The following is a 17,351-nucleotide window of genomic DNA, read 5'->3' on the forward strand; positions in this document are numbered from 1 at the left end:
GTGGAGCTTGACCGGGTGGGACCAAGCCATACATCTGCCTGGACAAGTACCTGGTATACTCTCAGGGTTGGGGCTGGTGGGCAGGGGGGGGGTGTTTACTGCAGGACAGAAGCAGGTACTGGGCAGTTGTGCTGAGCAGCAGGTGTTGATGTGAAGACACAGGACCAGGCCTGGGGGTTGGTGTGCAGAGCTGGAATTGAGGTGCATTAAGGATGACGATGTACACAGCATCCATGGGTAACCTGTGATCACTGGGGGAGGGGTGTGTAACATGGTCAAATCCCTGCCACTGGGAGCTCCAGGAAGAGAGGTGAAACACGGTGTGCGTGGAAGGCCCGTGGCTGGCCCAGCTTGCAGTATGTGACCTGGGGCTGGTCACTCCTGCTTCCTGAGCCTTGAGGGAACGCACTAGAAGATTCCTACGGTTTTTAGTAACCATTAGCTTCATTACTTTGTGTGTATGCGGGTACCATGAAGGACATGTAACTCAAAGAATGCCTTACAGAAGTTAGTTCTCTCCCTCCACCATGGGATTCCAGGGATCAAACTCGGCTGAACAGGCTCAGCAGCAGGCACCTTTACCCACTGAGCGTCTCAACGGGCCAGCCTCAGTACGAGCTGAGCAGGGCCTTTGGTTTTCAGGGTCACAATCATCCCTCACTGCCACACCTATGTTGGGGACAGAAGTACCTAGCACAGCCTGAGCACTAGGGAAAGACCCAGAAGTCTTCCTGCCAGTCTACCTAGGCTCAGCTTGGGCTCTCAGCTGTTCCACTTCCTCCAACAGCTCTGTGTGTAGAAGGGGCACCACAGGTGGGTAGAGGCCAGAGCTGGGGACACACAGACTTGTCACTCTCTGTTACCTAGCACACAAGGAACCCAGTATACAGTGGGTGTTCAACAGATGCTTGAGGAACGGCAGCAGAAGCAAGCTGGATCCAGGTAGAGCTGTCCTGATCTAGCTAGGCATGTGGAGGGGTTTAGAGAGTCACTGTCCCCAAGGCCCAGTCATCCTCTCCTGAGGGCAGGGGAGACACCCTTACCTCTGTGACCATGGCACTGTGGGCTCTTTTGTAAGCCGCTGAACACAGGGCAGGTTCTAGCTGCACAGCCTGCCTGGGAGCATGGAGGAAGGGGACCCCAGCTAAAGCAATGGGTGTGAACTGGGGAGCCCGGCCAAAGGCAGGTCACTGGGCTCTTACCATACAAGGACTTCATGTCTACTGCAAACAGAACAGAAAACAACTTCAAAACAAAGAGCAATGTCATATGGAGGAGTCTGGGAGAGGAGCCAGGAGGCAGTGGTCTGAGGGACATGGACACATCTCTCTCTCTCTCTCTCTCTCTCTCTCTCTCTCTCTCTCTCTCTCTCTCTCTCTCTCTCTCTCTCTCTCTCTCTCTCTCACACACACACACACACACACTCTCTCTCTCTCTCTCACACACTCTCTCTCTCTCTCTCTCTCTCTCTCTCTCTCTCTCACACACACACACACACACACACACACACACTCTCTCTCTCTCTCTCTCTCCCTCTCTCTCTCTCTCCTCTCTCCCTCTCTCTTGGCTCAATGTCACGGTGGCCAGCAGCTAAACTGGAGGGGTGGTGTACACAGCTGGGCCAGAGGGCAGGAGTTGAAGACCCAGGAGGGCCATTTCTCCAGAAGCATAGAGACCACGCAGAGGGAGCAGAGGCCACCAGGGAATCTGGCTGGGACATCTGGCTGGGATGTTCTCGTCCTGTGACTTGTACTGAGCATCTTGTGTTGACGTGAGACTCGTGGTCCTGCATTCCTCCTACTCTAACGATACTGAAAGCTTGTCTCAGCTTGAGGGCTGACGTCCCCAAACGTGTCTGTCCTACCATAAAGGAGCCACAGACATAAGGACTCACAGGAGGTGGCTAGGAATCAGGAGAGCGAGCACAGCTTACATGCCTAGGGCCCCCGTGGGATGTGGGCAGTGGGAATCCTCAGCCACCTCCCTTAAGGCACTGCCCAAGTCCCCTCCCCAATGTTCCTGCCTCTCACTGGATGCTGCATTTGTCCCTCTCTCGGGCCTGGCCCTCCCGTAGGACCTTGGCCTTGATGTACTTGAGGTCACTGTTGACACTGGGGCGGCGGGCAAAGGGTGAGACCATGCCATAGGCACCTGCGACCTTGGTGCGGCGCATGCAGAAGGGCCGGGGATGGAAGGCGTCACCGTACTGCACGGAGATCTTATGGTGCAGGGCGGGGCTCATCTCGTGGGGCAGCTTGGCCATGCTGAACAGCACATAGAACATCTCGTTCACGTTCGTGTTCTTCTTGGCCGACACCTCGAAGTAGGCGCAGTTTTCATCCCCAGACACCAGCAGCTCGGCCTCCATGGCAGTGACCTGGCGGCATAGCTCACTGTGGTCATTCTTGTTCCCACAGATCACCATGGGCAGCTCTGCTGCCTCCTTGGTCTTATTCTTCAGGCAGGACTTGACCTCCAGGATCTGCTTCTGGAGGCGCTTGACCTCGTCGAAGGACTCGCGGCTATCCAGGCTGAACACCAGGATGAAGACATCTCCTGTGGAGGGAACAAGGCAGGCAATCAACTGACAGGCTGCCCTGGTACCCCTCAGCACGGGTCCCATCAGCTGCCACTTAGGAACCCTGCAAACCCTGACGGGGAGGCTCTTCAGGGCATCTGCCTGGGAAGAGAGTCAAGGCTCAGAGGGCTTGCAGGTATGTGCGGCACACCTAGCCGGACTCAGATATGGCCAGTCCTCCTCCCGTCTCCTTCCAGGACTGTGCAGGGCCAGCCATCGTGTGGGGTTACACAATAACTCCGAGAGCTCCTGTGCACATGGAGGAATGACTGGCCTTACTCAGCCACAGCAAAAGCTGGCTCCAGTACCTTGCCCCACAGTAGGAATTCGGCAAGCACTGGTGTCTCTGTGTGGCAGAGGACATTGGTGAGGGGGGTCTGGGTTTGTATCTTACCTCAACTTAGCAACTGTGTGACCTTGAAGGGTCCGTTTAATCTCCGAACTCCTGGATTTCCCCGCCCACATCATGTGAATGAAGCTGCCTTGCAGGAGGGTGATTAGAGTCAATGCATGCGGGGTGGCACACACTCAGCCTTGTCAGGCATCAATAATGCTCATGAGAACAGGCACCTGCTGGGAGCAGAGCACTGTGCACACCTGCTGTCTCCCTGGCACTCCATAATACCTCCACGGGGAAGATTTTATTATTTTTCTGTTATGGGTGAGCCAGCTGAAGCTCGGAAAAGGCAAACAACCTGCCCAAGGTCACACAACTCAAATGTGGCTGGGCCAAATCTGTGACCCGATTTGTCCCTCACCTGGACTATGCCTGGCACATAGGATATACTCTGATTCTAGGGTGAACCATCAATAAGTAAGAGATCGTGGCCCACACTACGTTATTGGTGAAATTATTAAGGCCACTCCATATAGTTAAAAGGGAGGTTTATTTTGTGGGGTAACTTACAAGTGAAGGGATAGGTTACAGGGTCTGGGAAGGTGTAGCGCAGTCCAGCAGTGTTCTCTGGAGAACTCTGCTCGGTCTACCTCCAGTGTCCAGGGTCTAGGAACCAAGAGAGCCATCACATCCGGATCTCGGGTCTTCAGGGTCCTCTCTTGGCCCGCCTTGTAGGCGTGACGGTTACCAAAGCCTCAATGGGGGTTGGAACTTCCAGATCAAAGCTGGAATGGCTACCCACTACACTTCATCCACTGCAACACACTAATGGGGCCTTAAGTCTGACAGCGATTAGGGTACCCCCTGGGAGGGTCACAGGTATGTGAAGCAGCCTCCAGCTACAGTTCAAGGTCAATCGCCACAGAGTAACAATTTCATCCTCCAAGACCTTTCCATCTTTACCTTTCCCCTCAGCTTTCAGCCCTGAGTGTGGGTCTGAGGTCCCTGATTTGCAGACCAGCCACTGGGTCCAGCAGAGCATCATAGCTTGTGACTGTTGCCTCCTCTCTGGCCTCTACGAGCACATTTTGGTCTCCTACAGTGACAACACACACCCAGCGTGAGCTAGTGGGTAGGGCTCAGAAGCACAGTACCCTAGTCTAGCCCACTGGCCTGCAAACCCCGGTCTCTAGTGAAATGAGCGAAGGGCTGGGATGAAGAATGACATGGGGGCCTCAACCGCCAGCTGCTCTGGCTCCTGCTGCCAAGCCTCATTCTGTCCTGTTAGACTAAGCCTTGCCCCTGAGAGCTCGCAGCCTCCAAGTGTCCAAATTTGAGACTGCAAATGCCAGGCATTGGAGAGCGGCCCGGCCAGCAGGCCAGCAGCTGCAGAAGAAGCTGGTGGGAATGGACAGCCCTGAGCATCTCTTGTACCCAGAACCAGGCTGGAAAATGAGGCCTTGCCTGGGCTGGTGAGCAAGCAAAGCAACAGACAGACGTGCTTGGAATGCAGTACACAGGAAACAGAGCAAAGCGCTGCTTCAGAGGGTGCAGAATGAGCACCAACGCACTGGGGCTGGCAGGGGTTTCCGTGGCCACCTGTAAGTCAGAGGCCGGGGTGGGGGACGTGTGCCCAATAAGCGTTATCTGATGGAAAGTGTGCCTTTGTACCTCTTGTGTAACTGAAAATTAACATTGACGCATGCACATTTCTACCAGGGGAGGCATCCAATCCCCTCCCACATAGGAAGAGCTCTCCCACACGACACTCACCTATTCCAAGGAGCTGCCCTACACCCTCCTGTCTTCAAAGCCACATGTGGAGCAAAGTCTCAAAGACCCTGACAATGACACCACTACGCTACAGAGGCAGGCTCAGGATTTGAACCCAGGCCCACCTTGGGTTCCTTAAGCAAGATGCTCCTTCTCAAAATCTGGGATGAAGGGGGCCCCATGAGCAGTCTGGGACAGAAAAAGTGACCGGAAGAGGGAGTTCCATGGCCAGAAGGCAGCCTAGCACAGGGATCTAAAATAGCCCGAGTGGGAAGAAAGGGGGCAGTGTGTGGGGCTCTCAGTGGGAATGTTTCACAAATTGTCATTTTTGCATTTGTGTCTGTGTGCACGTGTTGACGAGCAGTGTGTGTTGCTCCTGTGGCACCATCCACCTTATTTTCTGGGAGTCTTTCACTGATCTAGGATTGCTGGTCAGGCTAGGCTGGCTGGCCAGCAAGGCCCATGGAGTGCTGGAACGGCAGGCACTCACCACCATACCCAGCTTTGGTGTGGGCTCTGGGGGTCAAGTGCTGGTCCTTGTTCTTAAACAGCAACTTTCCTGAGTTATTGCCCCAACCCTTGAGGGTTGTTTTCCTGGGGCTCCCTGCTCCTGTCTCTGTCCAGGGATGCAGCTCAAGGCATGGCTGGAGCCCACAGTGGTCACACTAGAGACATCATCAACTGAAGACTGGCTTCAAGGAACAACCACGACAGCCCAGAAAGCCCCTGGTGGCCCTCGTTCCTGCCCTGCTCGAGATGCTGCTCCCAGAAGGGCAGACAGGCCACAGGGCAGGTCCCTCAACAGCAATCATGAGCTGTGCCTCCACCTGGGCGAAGGCACTTAACCTCTCTGCCTCAGTTTCCCCCTTGTAAAATGGCAGCAAACACTTGTCCCACAGGCTAGCTGTAAAAGGTAAACACATGCCAAGCTCTACGCAAGGGCCAGGCCCATGGCTGTTACAGAGTGTCAATCACTAAGGGTCTTGATCTGAAGTGTCAGGGCAGCCAGAGGCAGATGGTGCTGTGGGCCCCAACACCACATGTCTGGCAAGAAGCAACTTCCCTAAACCGAAGTGCAGACCAGCTGTCCTGTGCCCTCAGTCGCCTTACCCGTGAGGATGGACAGCCTGCGCATGGCAGGGAATGGGTGGTTGCCAGAGGTGTCCAGGATGTCCAGCTGGTACATGTCCCCGTGGATGTTGTACACCTTTCGATGAAAATCCTCTATGGTGGGCGTGTACTGGTCCTCGAAGCGGCCATTGAGAAATCGGGAAACGATGGAGCTCTTGCCCACGCGCGAGGCGCCCAGCACCACCATTCGGTAGGAGTTCTTGGCAGGCACGCTGAGCGTGCAGTTCCCGCTGGACAAGGTCTTCATCATGGCTCGGGGCTGTGGCAGAAGCGGAGGCGGGGTCAGGGGGCTCTTGGCCTGCTCTCTAGTTTAAAATAGAAGCCACTGGCCGGGCTTCCTGAGGGAGCTCTGGGTCCCCGTTCGTTCATCCACAACCTCTGATCTTTTTAGTCCTCTTCTCAACTCGCTCACTTATCCATCCTCACATGTTTGAGCACAGGACCAACCACAGGGCCACAGCTTTGCTGCTCCCTGGGCAGGAAGCTTCTCCTCTGAGCCTCAGTCTCCCCACACAACTCAACTACGGCACCGGGCTCCACACCGCTGAAAGTCCCAAAGCAGCAACTACCACTAGGGGGCAGCCTTCTCTTAGAGCGCCCACTCCTTACTCCACAACTGCCTGGATCCTCGTATATGGCTCAGCTGACAACCTACATTACTTAAGCAAAGGGTTCCGATGGCTCTGCAGCTCTAACAAGGAGGAAAGTGCAGGCCACTTTCCTGCCAATCCCCTAGTCACCTCCCGGGATACACCCTGGACCCAGTATTTGCATCAATGTGGGCTCCTTCTCACATACGGCCCACCACTGGCTTCAGTAACTTTTGCCTCTGAGCAACCTGAGCTTGAATGAGGGGAGAGGGAGACTCAAGCCTCATGACTCCAGGGACTGAGGTTCTGGAGGAAAACCCAAAACTTTCTATGGGAGCTTCTTAGTCTCATGGAAAAGATTTTAAAAAGACTCGGGCTTGTGATCTCGGTGGACCTACGCATACTTCTGCTCCAACAGGGTTACCAAGGGGCCGTTCTCTGCGCCCCTGCTTCTGTCGGCGCAGCACCCTAGGGTCCCCCAGGCCCAGGATGGACTGAGCTATGCCTCCACACCTTTGCTACTACAACTTCTCCCCAGAACACTCTTCTCCTCTCGTCACAGAGTCCATCCCAAATGCCACCTCTCTAAAGGCTTTGGTCCTCCCCTTGCACCTCACACATACAAAGCACAGCTAACTAACCCCAGAGCTGCGCATCGACACAGGCCTGCAGAGAAACACTGTGCTCCTGGCTGGCCACCACTGGTTGTGTAGGCTGAGCATTGCACAAAACACAGCTTGAGTAAGCAAGGAGGGGCTGACTCCCCACACAAGGGGCGTCTTCTTGAAATGCATCTGTTCAGAGCAGGCTCTGCGGCACACAGGCGCGGCACACGCTGAAGCTCTGCCCACAGCCTCATGATGAGACTATCAGGGGGCCATGGTCTGAGATGGCCACCAGGGCTAAGTGACATCCTCCTGGGTGCAAGTCTCCAGGCATGCACCCACTCTGCTCATGCCTGCCTGCCTGCGGTCCTCCGCTTTCCTGAAAGCCCTGCTTGGAGGTGGATGTCTGTGAGTTCCAGGCCACCCTGGTCTGGTCTACAGAGCTAGTTCCAAGACTGCAAGGGCTACACGAAGAAACCCTGTCTCCTAAAACAAAAATTAAAAACCACAAACAAACAAAAAAGCTTGTTTGGTATCATTCATCAATTTCCATGGTGTAAATTCTCCCAGCTCACAGTCTGCAACATGACCTCCAAGAATGAATGGCAGACACACGCACAACTGGCCAGCTCAGCACAATGTGGACCCAGGCCTAGCCCTGGAACCATCACTCCTGGGCCAAGCCAAGGCATGTGCCAAGTGTAGGCTAAATATAGAATAATAATACCAATGACATTTGCTCTGCAGTTGATATATGTCACAGTGCTGTGGTGCCAGGCACACATCTGCTCCAATCCTCAGTGACTGAGAAGGTAGATGATGAGGACACTGAGGCACAGAGAAGCCAAGGTGCTGGGAAGGGGGGCCTGCCCCGGGCTACTATCCTGCACTTTGGGGGCCACATCCCATCATACATGTGCTTTTCTGCCCAGGCCACTGGGGACTGTGGCAGCTGCCCACTGGTGAAATTCTGGTCCTAAGGCCCTTATGTCCCCCCTTGAAGGCATACCTAAAGCAGACTGTGAGTCTGTGCTTTGGGGCTGCAGCACTATGCACACAGAAGGTGCTCAATAAATGACCCCTGAATGAGAGAAACTGCAGATGCCTCTACCATCAGCCTCACCCACCCCCTCACTCCCTTCCCCGTAACCTCACTCTGGCTAGGAGACCTCCTCCCTTCACCCAGTCTACCTGCCTGGCCCCTGGCTGTGCTGATAAGGATCCCACCCCACTCCAGTCCCACTGAAGGTCCCCAAGTGTGGCTTTACTCCCCAGAGGCACCCACCCCAGACCTTCTGCAGGGAGGACAGCTGTTGATGGGGCCCCCCTCTCTAGATGGGAGGGGAAGGCGTGAGCAAGCAGTCACCAGGGATGCAGTCTGCCTCCATAGCCTCCTTGCCCCATCTTCTAATCCAGACCTCACAATACACAATGATTGAAAACAGGGGGTCAGGGCGGCAGGCAGGCAGAAAGGAAGGTGTGAGAGAGGAGGCATGACGGAAGTGGGAGCCAGGAGAGTCTGAAAGAGGAAGCCAAGGGAGAGGGCAGGGCAGGGCGTTAGAAATTAAAGACAGGGGATCAGAGAGGGGCGGAGACAGAGGAGGACCCAAGGCTATCTGTGACAGACCTAGGCTTTTCACATGGCCTGAGCCACGTGGGGCTATGTGAGACACCCAGATACCTGGAAGCCAGGTGACAGGGCCTCTGACTCCACCCTACAGGAGGCCCTGAGGGAAGCCCTAAGGCCCTGAGGACAGAGTCTCCCCTGCTGCCTGCCCATCTCCTCTGTTTCCAGCCAGGCTAACCCGACAACGGTGGGAATGGGCAGATCCCAAACCCCAGAGTGAGGTTACGGGGAAGGGAGTGAGGGGGTGGTGAGGCTGATGGTAGAGGATCTGCAATTTCTCTCATTCAGGGGTCATTTATTGAGCACCTTCTGTGTGCATAGTGCTGCAGCCCCAAAGCACAGACTCACAGTCTGCTTTAGGTATGCCTTCAAGGGGGGACATAAGGGCCTTAGGACCAGAATTTCACCAGTGGGCAGCTGCCACAGTCCCCAGTGATGATGGGAGGTGGCCCCCAAAGTGCAGGACAGGCAGCACAGAGCAGGCCCCCCTTCCCAGCAGCCCCTCCTGGTGGCCTAGAGAAGTGGGAAACTGTAAGGATAGGGACCTGAATGTAAGCAGGGTGCTGGGAGTGGAGTCGTCGTCCCCCAGGGACAGCACCCACCACCAGCAGGCATCTGTCACGCAGGAGCTGCCTTGTTCCAATGAGGAGCCTTCCAGAGGACAGACGGGGACTCTGGTTCTCAGAAAGGTTGAATCCACACAGCAGGTGCCTGGCTGGGATTACAAGTAGGCTCCTCAGCTGTAAAACCTGACCTCTCACCTCTACAAAAAGCCCCCACCCCCACCCCACCCCTCTAGCAGCGGAAACTGGAGTCTTCTTCAAACAGCTCTGACTCAGTGAAGCCCTAGGTGGCACTGGGCAGGGAATGACCCTGTGACTCCCTCCAGGCAGCTGGGATGGGCACTCTGCCCAGGACTCTGCATACCTTGCCAGCCAGCTCCCAGGCAGTGCAAACTGTGGGCCATTTACCTTCCCTAGGTCTGCCCCAGTGCTTGACGGAAGCTGGCCAGGTCAGATGGGTAAGGACAACTGGATGAGTCTACTTGAGTTCCCTGGGTGCACCTCAGACCAAGTTCACCACACCACCCCGCTGCACAAGACCCCAGACCAGGTTCACCACACCACCCGGCTGCACAACCGCAGCCTCTTGGGACACACACTGTAGTCCTGGCTTTTCCCCCACACTCTGGTGAGTCCCAGGGGCTTTGCAAAGCCACCCTTCCCATCCTGGGAAGCTCAGGATAGCAGAGAGCAAGGGGAATCTGCTTCTGGCTAACTAATTCTGCTTTGTGCCAGCCCGGCAACTCTGAGTGAATTGGTCTGCTCACCCCTCCTAAACATCAGGTAGAAACAAACCCAGCCTGGTCAGGTACCCAGAAACCTTTCCAATCAACACAGGGCTCTTTTCTTTGGGGCAGTCTCTCTGAGTAGCCGTGGGCCACCTGGCTGCTCCCAGCCCAGTGGAGGACTTGTGGGGACCCCATCTTGTCCCTCTGGGGCTTAGGGGAAACCTGAATTAGATGCTCCAAAGCAGGCCATGGCTCCAGACCTTGTCCTAGCTCCCAGAAGGTCCCTTCCTCATTCTCGTGGGACTGGTTGCAGGGATGGGCAGGAAACTGTGGCCTGTCAGAGGCCCACACACACTGGCCAGTTGACTACAGGAAGCCCTTATGGCTAGGGTATCTTGAAAGGAAACTCCAAAGCTCAGGGCACTCGAGGCAGGTGAGTCCTGATCTTTCTTCCTCCAGGGCGGTCCTGCAAAGGAGGTTAAGTCTAGGGAAGGTGAGTGCCTCTGTTGCCTCCTTTTAAAATGGACTGGCTCTTGATCTAAACAAAAGCTCCCAGAAACAAATGGAGCACACAAGAGCTCTATAAACCCTGTTCCCTGGGCTATGCAAGAGGCTAGAAACCACCTGATGTAGGCTAGGCCTCTTGTGAGCTTAACTCTCTACGTGGGTAAAGCATCGGGACAGGTAGTAGGTTCCGTTTAAGTTTCCCTGTCATGAAAAGCCAGCGTCACCCAGCTTGCGTCCCTCTGCCTAGCCGGTTTCCCCACTCCACCTAACTAGCTCCCCCGTTCCACTGGGGTGTCTCCCTTACCTGGGAACAGCGGGCCGGGCCCCGAGCACGGCTTGGAGGGCTGCCTGCGAGCTCTTGGAGATGCGAGGAACCGCCTGCCGCTCCTGCCCCCGAGTCTCCCGGCGTCTGCGGGGGTTCCAGGGTCACTGAGTACGGATCCTCCTGCGCGCAGCGCTCGGAGCTGGGCTGAGTACGGCCGGGTGAGGAGGTACGCGGAGCCCCATGGGTGGGCTCCGAGGGCTCGGCGGGGCCAGGGCGCTGGGCTGGCTCCGGCTCGTCGCCGGCGGCCCTGCCCTGCCCCGACACCGGGGACTCCGGTTGAGCCAGGTGCACGGAGGTTTGGGGACGTCCAATACGGGGGTGTCCCCGCCAAGAGCTCCGCTCTGGGGGGCGGGCGGGTGAGAGGAGGACGACTCCAGGAATGAAGGAACGGAACGGACCCCGGAGACTCAGAGGGTCCTCTGGAGGTGACGACCAACCTGAGAACCCGCCTGGTCCCTTACGTTGCCTCCTTCTCCAGCCCTCAAGTGGGTGGCCGTAGGCAGGGTAGAGGGGCTGCGCACCCGGCAGTGGCCTTTCGAACTGCTTGCGGTCCTGCAGCTCGACCCTCGTGGAAAGGACCGCTGCTTGCTCCTCGCCAGGCGCCGCTAGCTCAGCTCAGCGCGCGTGTAGGAGGGGGCCTTGAACGCCACCCTAAGGCTCAGCAGCTCCAAGTTCTCCCGAAGCCCGCACGGTTCGACACTGCACCTCCTCTCCCCGAGGGAGGAGAAGTTTCTTAGGGCTGGCTCCTCCCTCGCCCTCTCCCGCAGGCGAACGCGGCTGTTCGCGTCCGGGCGAGCTCTCGGGGTCCTCCCTTATGGCCCAAGCTCTGGCTCCGGATGGTACCTCCTGCGCCTGCCTTAGGCCCTCTCGCGCGACGCGTCCTGAGCCCACCTGCCCAGCGCTGGCGTCTGGCCTCCTGCGCCCTGCCCCCGCCACAAGTGGCCAATCAGCGGATGGTCCCGAGGCCAGGCTCCGCCCCCACTCCGCCCTGGTCTCTGGGCCGCGGCAATCTAGGGCTACGCGCGTGCCCCGGCGCGTGGGGCTGGGGCTGCGGGGGGATGTCCCGAGGCTTCGGCTGCACGCACCGTGACCGGAAGGCCGCACGGCACGGGCCTAGGAGGCTGACACTGCGCACGCACTCGTCCGCACGCCAGACCAGGCCGTGGGAACCTGCCCCTGACCCCCCCAGCCTTGCCCTCGGTGAACCACCCCCATACACCCTCAGATGCCCACCTAGGTTCGCCGGGAGCCCAAGCCAGGCCGCCGCTTCCTTTGCGGGCTCTTGGCCTGCGGAGCACATGGGTGGCACACGTGCAGCCACGAGGGGCCCTGACTCACCTTGCTCAATGGATGCAGCTCCCCTGGCCTCCGGTGTTGTGGGACACTGGCCCTGCCTATCCGGGACAGAGCCAGGGCATGCAATGCTAGGGAGTGCTTTGAACCAGGCCAGACACCAGGCGTTCTTGTTTCCACAGACCACATACTTCTTAATGTTTTCTTTACTCCAGGACCCGCTACCCCCAACACATTTTTCAGAGTCTCATTAATGTCATTGCCTTACATGGGAAGCCCGTGTCCCAGGCCATAAATAGAAGGTTAGTATAAAACAAGCCGGAAAACAAAGCAAGGCTTCTGAACTCCAGCTGGAGTCTGCCTCCACGCAGGGAGGCGGGTGAGGCCTAGAAGAGATGGAAGTTCATTAGGCCAAAGCACTTCCTTCTGCTGAATTCTCTGTGTGGACCGGGAAAGGGTAGGTACTGTCTACCCTTTGATTCCAGAGCCTGGGTCTGGGGGTGGCTCCATTGTGGTACAGCCTTCTTCAGGGACTGTTTGTGTGCTAGGCAGAGGGACTGGCTGGGTGAGAGATCTCTGCTCCAGTCCTAGCTCTCACCATCCAAATGTTCCATCTTGGACCAGTCGTGGAAGACTCTGGCCGTACATGTGTCATTTTTAAAATGGGCATCAATACTGCCAAGTTCATAGAGGGATTAAAAACTGTTAACCTGGCCTTGGACTTTAAAACATAGGAAATGGCTTGTTCCATCCAACCTTAAACCATCTTGACTTTCCCCAGGGATACTGTGTGAGGGAAAATGCAACAGGTTCTGGGGAGAGGAGGGCTGGGAGAGGTGGATGGTCAGCCCATTTGGTCCCAGTCTAGGTTTCAGGGTGGCTAAGGAACATGTCCAAGGTCACCAGTCACAGGCAAGTGGCAAGATCCTAGCCCTGTGCCCTTTCCCAAACCAGACTTGACTTCTAGGAACTGGCTTCAGCCCGGAGGGTTTGCACCGGCCTTGACGCACAGCTTGGCAGTGGGAGGCAGGCAGAGTGACATGCTTCAGCTGGAAGGCTGGAGCAGGAGGACTCAGGCCACCAGGCCAGCTCTCCACCCTCATCCTGGGAGTGTGGCAAGTGGCCAGCTCAAAGCTGGCACAGGAACCCAACACTCGGGCTATCAGCCAAGTCCTCCGTGACCACTGACCAGATCCCAGTGTGCTGCTAGCAGTGCATGGGTTGCTGGCTAGCCCTGTGGACCCACCTGGCCCTGTTTCAGCCTGATAAAAAAAAAAAAAAAAAAAAAAAAAAAAAAAAACAGCTCAACAGACAGGTACACAGAAGAGCTCCACACCCGGGGACACTTCATGGAACCATGGAACCCCACCCACGTGTGCCCAGTTTCTTACCCTTCCCTACACACAGGTATCTCCAGATGGACCACTTGCCACCAAAGCCTCCTCCCTCCCATTATATGCCCTGCAGCTCCCTCTTTCCCATAACCATGATCTCTAAAACCTTTTCTTTCTTTTTTTTGAACACATAACATTTTTTAAATGTATTTATTTATTCTTCTCTCATACAATACATTCCAGCCACAGCCTCCCTCCCTCCATTCCTCCATGCTCCCCACACACATCTTCCCTCCTCTGTTTCCTTTCAGAAAAGAACAGGCCTCCCAGGGATATCGACCAAACGTGCATTTAACAAGACTCGATAAGACCAGGCACAAACTCTCACATCAAGGCTGGGCAAGGCAACCCAGTAGCAGGAAAAGGATCCCAAGAGCAGACAAAGGAGTCAAAGACACCCCCACTCCCACTGTTGGGAGTCCCACAAACACCCCAAGCTAAACATCCACAGCATGTCCTAGCACAGACCCATGCAGGCTCCATGACTGCCACTTCAGTCTCTGTGAGCCCCTATGAGCCCTTAGTTGATTCTGTGGGCCATGCTAAAGCCTTTTCTTAAAATGCCACCCTTGCTGAAGGATTTTCAAGAGCTCCCATTACCTGAGATATAAAATCTAAGCCTCTCAGCCTGGTTCACAAGGCAAATCACATCACTTCCAGGTTCCTACTCCAAGCTTTGTGGATGAGGGTCCCCACCACCTCTAGCAACACTTTTTCAAGGTTGAACTCTACACATCCTTCAAAACAGACTTCTGAACTGTTTCTCCCATGCAACTTTCTCCCAGTATTGCTGATGGTGTGAACCTGCTGGTCCTCTTAGCCTCACCCCCATCAATGCCTGATTCTTTTCTTCAGGGAAAGGTCTTTGGTTTTTTGGAGACAAAGTCTCTCTATGAAGTCCTAGCTAGTCTAGAACTCACAGAGATCCCCCTGCCTCTGCCTCATAAGTGCTGGGACTAAAGGTGTGCACCACCACACTTGGTGAAGCCTGGTTCTTTAAATCTCACTTCTTTGTCCATGGAGTCGATATTAGAATAGTAGTGACCTCATAGGATTGGATTAAAATAAACTGTAGAGTGGACTGAACCAAGATGACTTCCTTAGAGACCTTGTCTCATCTTACCATACATTTTGGACACATGCCTCATCCCCCCCCCACACACACACACACACACACACGCTGTATGCATGTGAGCACCTTGGAGTGAGGATGGATCCTGATTCATCTTGTTATCATGGGTCTTTTGTTGTTTGGCTGGTTGATTTGGTTTGTTTGTTTTTGTTTTCAAGTCAAGGTTTCTCTGTGTAGCCCTAGTTGTCCTAGAACTCACTCTGTAAATCAGGCTGGGCTCAATCTCACAGAGAGCCTCCTGTCTCTGTCTCCTGAGTACTTGGATTAAAGGCATGCATCACCATGCCTGGCACCATCGTGGGTTTTTTTGTTTGTTTGTTTGTTTGTTTTTAATGCTTATTGAATTGTACTCAACTGAACTCATGCATTCTCCTTGGAGACAAAGGGAGGAGAACACGGAGAGGCAGTTCCATTGTGTCCTCCCAACGTCCTTACAGAAAGGGAAACTGGGGGAAGCTGTTCTACCTGGTAGCCAACAAGAGGCTGAGCTAGGAGCCAAGATAAATGTCCCCAAGAGAAACAAGTCATTGACCAAATGTGCACTCACACACGGGCCCTGGCTGGTTTTCTAGAACACTGGTTCCTAACCCTGGGTACTTAAAAATGAAGCAGAGCTAGGTGCCAGCTCCACAGCTAATTTAAATGCTCCAGCACTGGGCAGAAACCCCAGTGATCCCAGCCCACAACCAGCACAGCCAGGCTTGCTGGAGCAGCCTTTCTCAAGGATCAGCTGGGGCTTGGCGGAGATGCAAAATCCAGCCCCACTCACCTGCCTGGTGTGAGGTTCCTGCTGTCCTGGGGTCTTGGATATGCCCCAGCCTGAGAACCTCTGATCAGGCAGAATTGCGGTGCCTTAGAAGTCACCTGGCCCAGCCTTCCTGTTCTGTAAAGACTGAATTCATCACATGCCAATGAGACCTAACCTCAGAAGGCAGGGATGGCTCCCAGCACAATGCTACTTCCTACTGAATGCACAGTATTCCTGCTGGACAGCCATGTTTAAGCACATGGATCAGTTTTGAACTTGGGCAAAAGTAGATGGATTGTTGACCAGAGCACTGGGTCAGATGCTGTCAAGGCAGAGAGCAGCTGGTTGGTGGACTGGCTGTGCTTGGCCTCATAGATCCTTCACACATTCCCAGGGTATAAACAATACAGGAGTGCCCTGCACCAAGGATCAGCAGGAAAACCATGTGCCCTCCCCTCTATTCCAACTGACTGCATAGGAACCTGTTGTGAGAATTCCCTCCACCAATGACCTGTGGTATCTAGCCTGATAGAGGCATGGTTTTTTTCTGGGTATGCGACTGCTTAACACTGAGGATGGGGTGCATTCTCTCTCATTCTCTCTCTCTCTCTCTCTCTCTCTCTCTCTCTCTCTCTCTCTCTCTCTCTCTCTCTCTCTCCTCTGCACGTGCTTCTTCCCCAGGCCTGGTTCTTTTGTCCGCTCCCTGCTCCTCCTAATAAAGCTCTGATACTGGGTTTTGTCGTGTCTTATGACCTTTTCGCCCAGTAACAGCGCCGCTTATTATTTTTTTTAAAACAACACTCTGCAACTGGATCTACCTTATCCTGTATCTGTCAGTCTGTTTTTCCATAGCACCCATTAATAAATTGACATATATATTCCTGTATACACTCTTTTGGCTCTCCTTTCAGGAACTGTCTTAGCCCCCACAAGCCTCGTGGTCCCTACAAACTCCAACTTATCAGAAGCCCAGCAAGACAATGTTGCTCTGTACCCCTTGAGTCAGCTACTTAACCTCTCTGGTCTTCATTTCCCAGAGCACATGCTGCTTCTTGCCTGGGCTGCTGATGTATGGTTCCTGGCCTTCACATGCAGGGCTGCTGATAGGGGCCAACGTTTCCTCCCTGTGTGCTGAGAAGCTCTGATTATGGCATCTCTTACTTTGGGGCACACCTTTGCTCTCTGAACTCCTGTTACTTGTTCCTGAAACACATAGGGACAGTGCAGTGGCCTCCCTAAGCTTATTGTCAGAATGCCTGGTGTCTGGAGTCACTGTCCATACAGATGATGATCTGTCACACACCTCATCTTGAAAGCAGAGAGTACATGTTATTTGTAAGCATGAGGAAGAGGACAGCTGTAAGCTTCCTCCTCCATCCGGCAGGCGTGTTGGACCACAGGCACCAAGGCCCCATCTTGGTCTTCATGACTTGCACTACACACTACACTGATGTTTTCCAGCCCCTATGTAACGTCTGTGCAAGGCAGAGAAAGGCCGTGTGTTGGACAGAGGCAGCACTACATTGAGGTTCAAAGCTTTTAGGGGGACACAAGCCAGCTTCCTCAACTGAATGTCCCTAGCAGTAAGCAACCAGCATCACCATATAGGGCAACTCCTTGCACCCTTATTCTCTCCTCAACATGCAACAGGACAGACTTGTGGGGCCAGAGAGGTTTGATCATGACACCAGAAAGGGCCAAGATGATTGAGTAACTGGAGTGGCCTAGAGACTTTAAATCACCACAAGGACTGTGCATGGAGGCTGTCCTCTTTTCAGACACTGGGTTGGTCCCTGTATCTACATAAATGTGTGTGTGTGTGTGTGTGTGTGTGTGTGTGTGTGTGTGTGTGTGTTGTATATGCACATATGTGCATGAGTGTGCATAAGTGTGCATGGTTACATGCATTTGCAAATGCCAGGAATCTAAGTCAGATGACTGTACCTTAAATTTTCAATGTAACTCTGTGGGTAGAGTACCAGCCTAGCCCAACAAAGGACCTGGGTTTGATTTCCCAGCA

At 54.6% G+C, this 17,351-nt stretch overlaps 1 protein-coding gene across 1 annotated transcript; it reads right to left on the reverse strand.

Moving 5' to 3' along the window:
• Positions 1-1,491: 1,491 nt before the first annotated feature.
• On the reverse strand, positions 1,492-11,677 carry Rasd2 (RASD family member 2). The gene is made up of 3 exons (XM_028854886.2): positions 10,744-11,677; positions 5,799-6,078; positions 1,492-2,556 (listed from the first exon to the last, which is right to left on the reverse strand). The coding sequence occupies exons 2-3, from the start codon at positions 6,067-6,069 to the stop codon at positions 2,027-2,029; spliced, it is 801 nt and encodes a 266-aa protein (XP_028710719.1). The 5' UTR covers positions 6,070-6,078; positions 10,744-11,677; the 3' UTR covers positions 1,492-2,026.
• Positions 11,678-17,351: the final 5,674 nt, after the last annotated feature.

The sequence above is a fragment of the Peromyscus leucopus genome, chromosome 5 (assembly GCF_004664715.2).
Source record: "Peromyscus leucopus breed LL Stock chromosome 5, UCI_PerLeu_2.1, whole genome shotgun sequence".
Taxonomy (NCBI): domain Eukaryota; kingdom Metazoa; phylum Chordata; class Mammalia; order Rodentia; family Cricetidae; genus Peromyscus; species Peromyscus leucopus.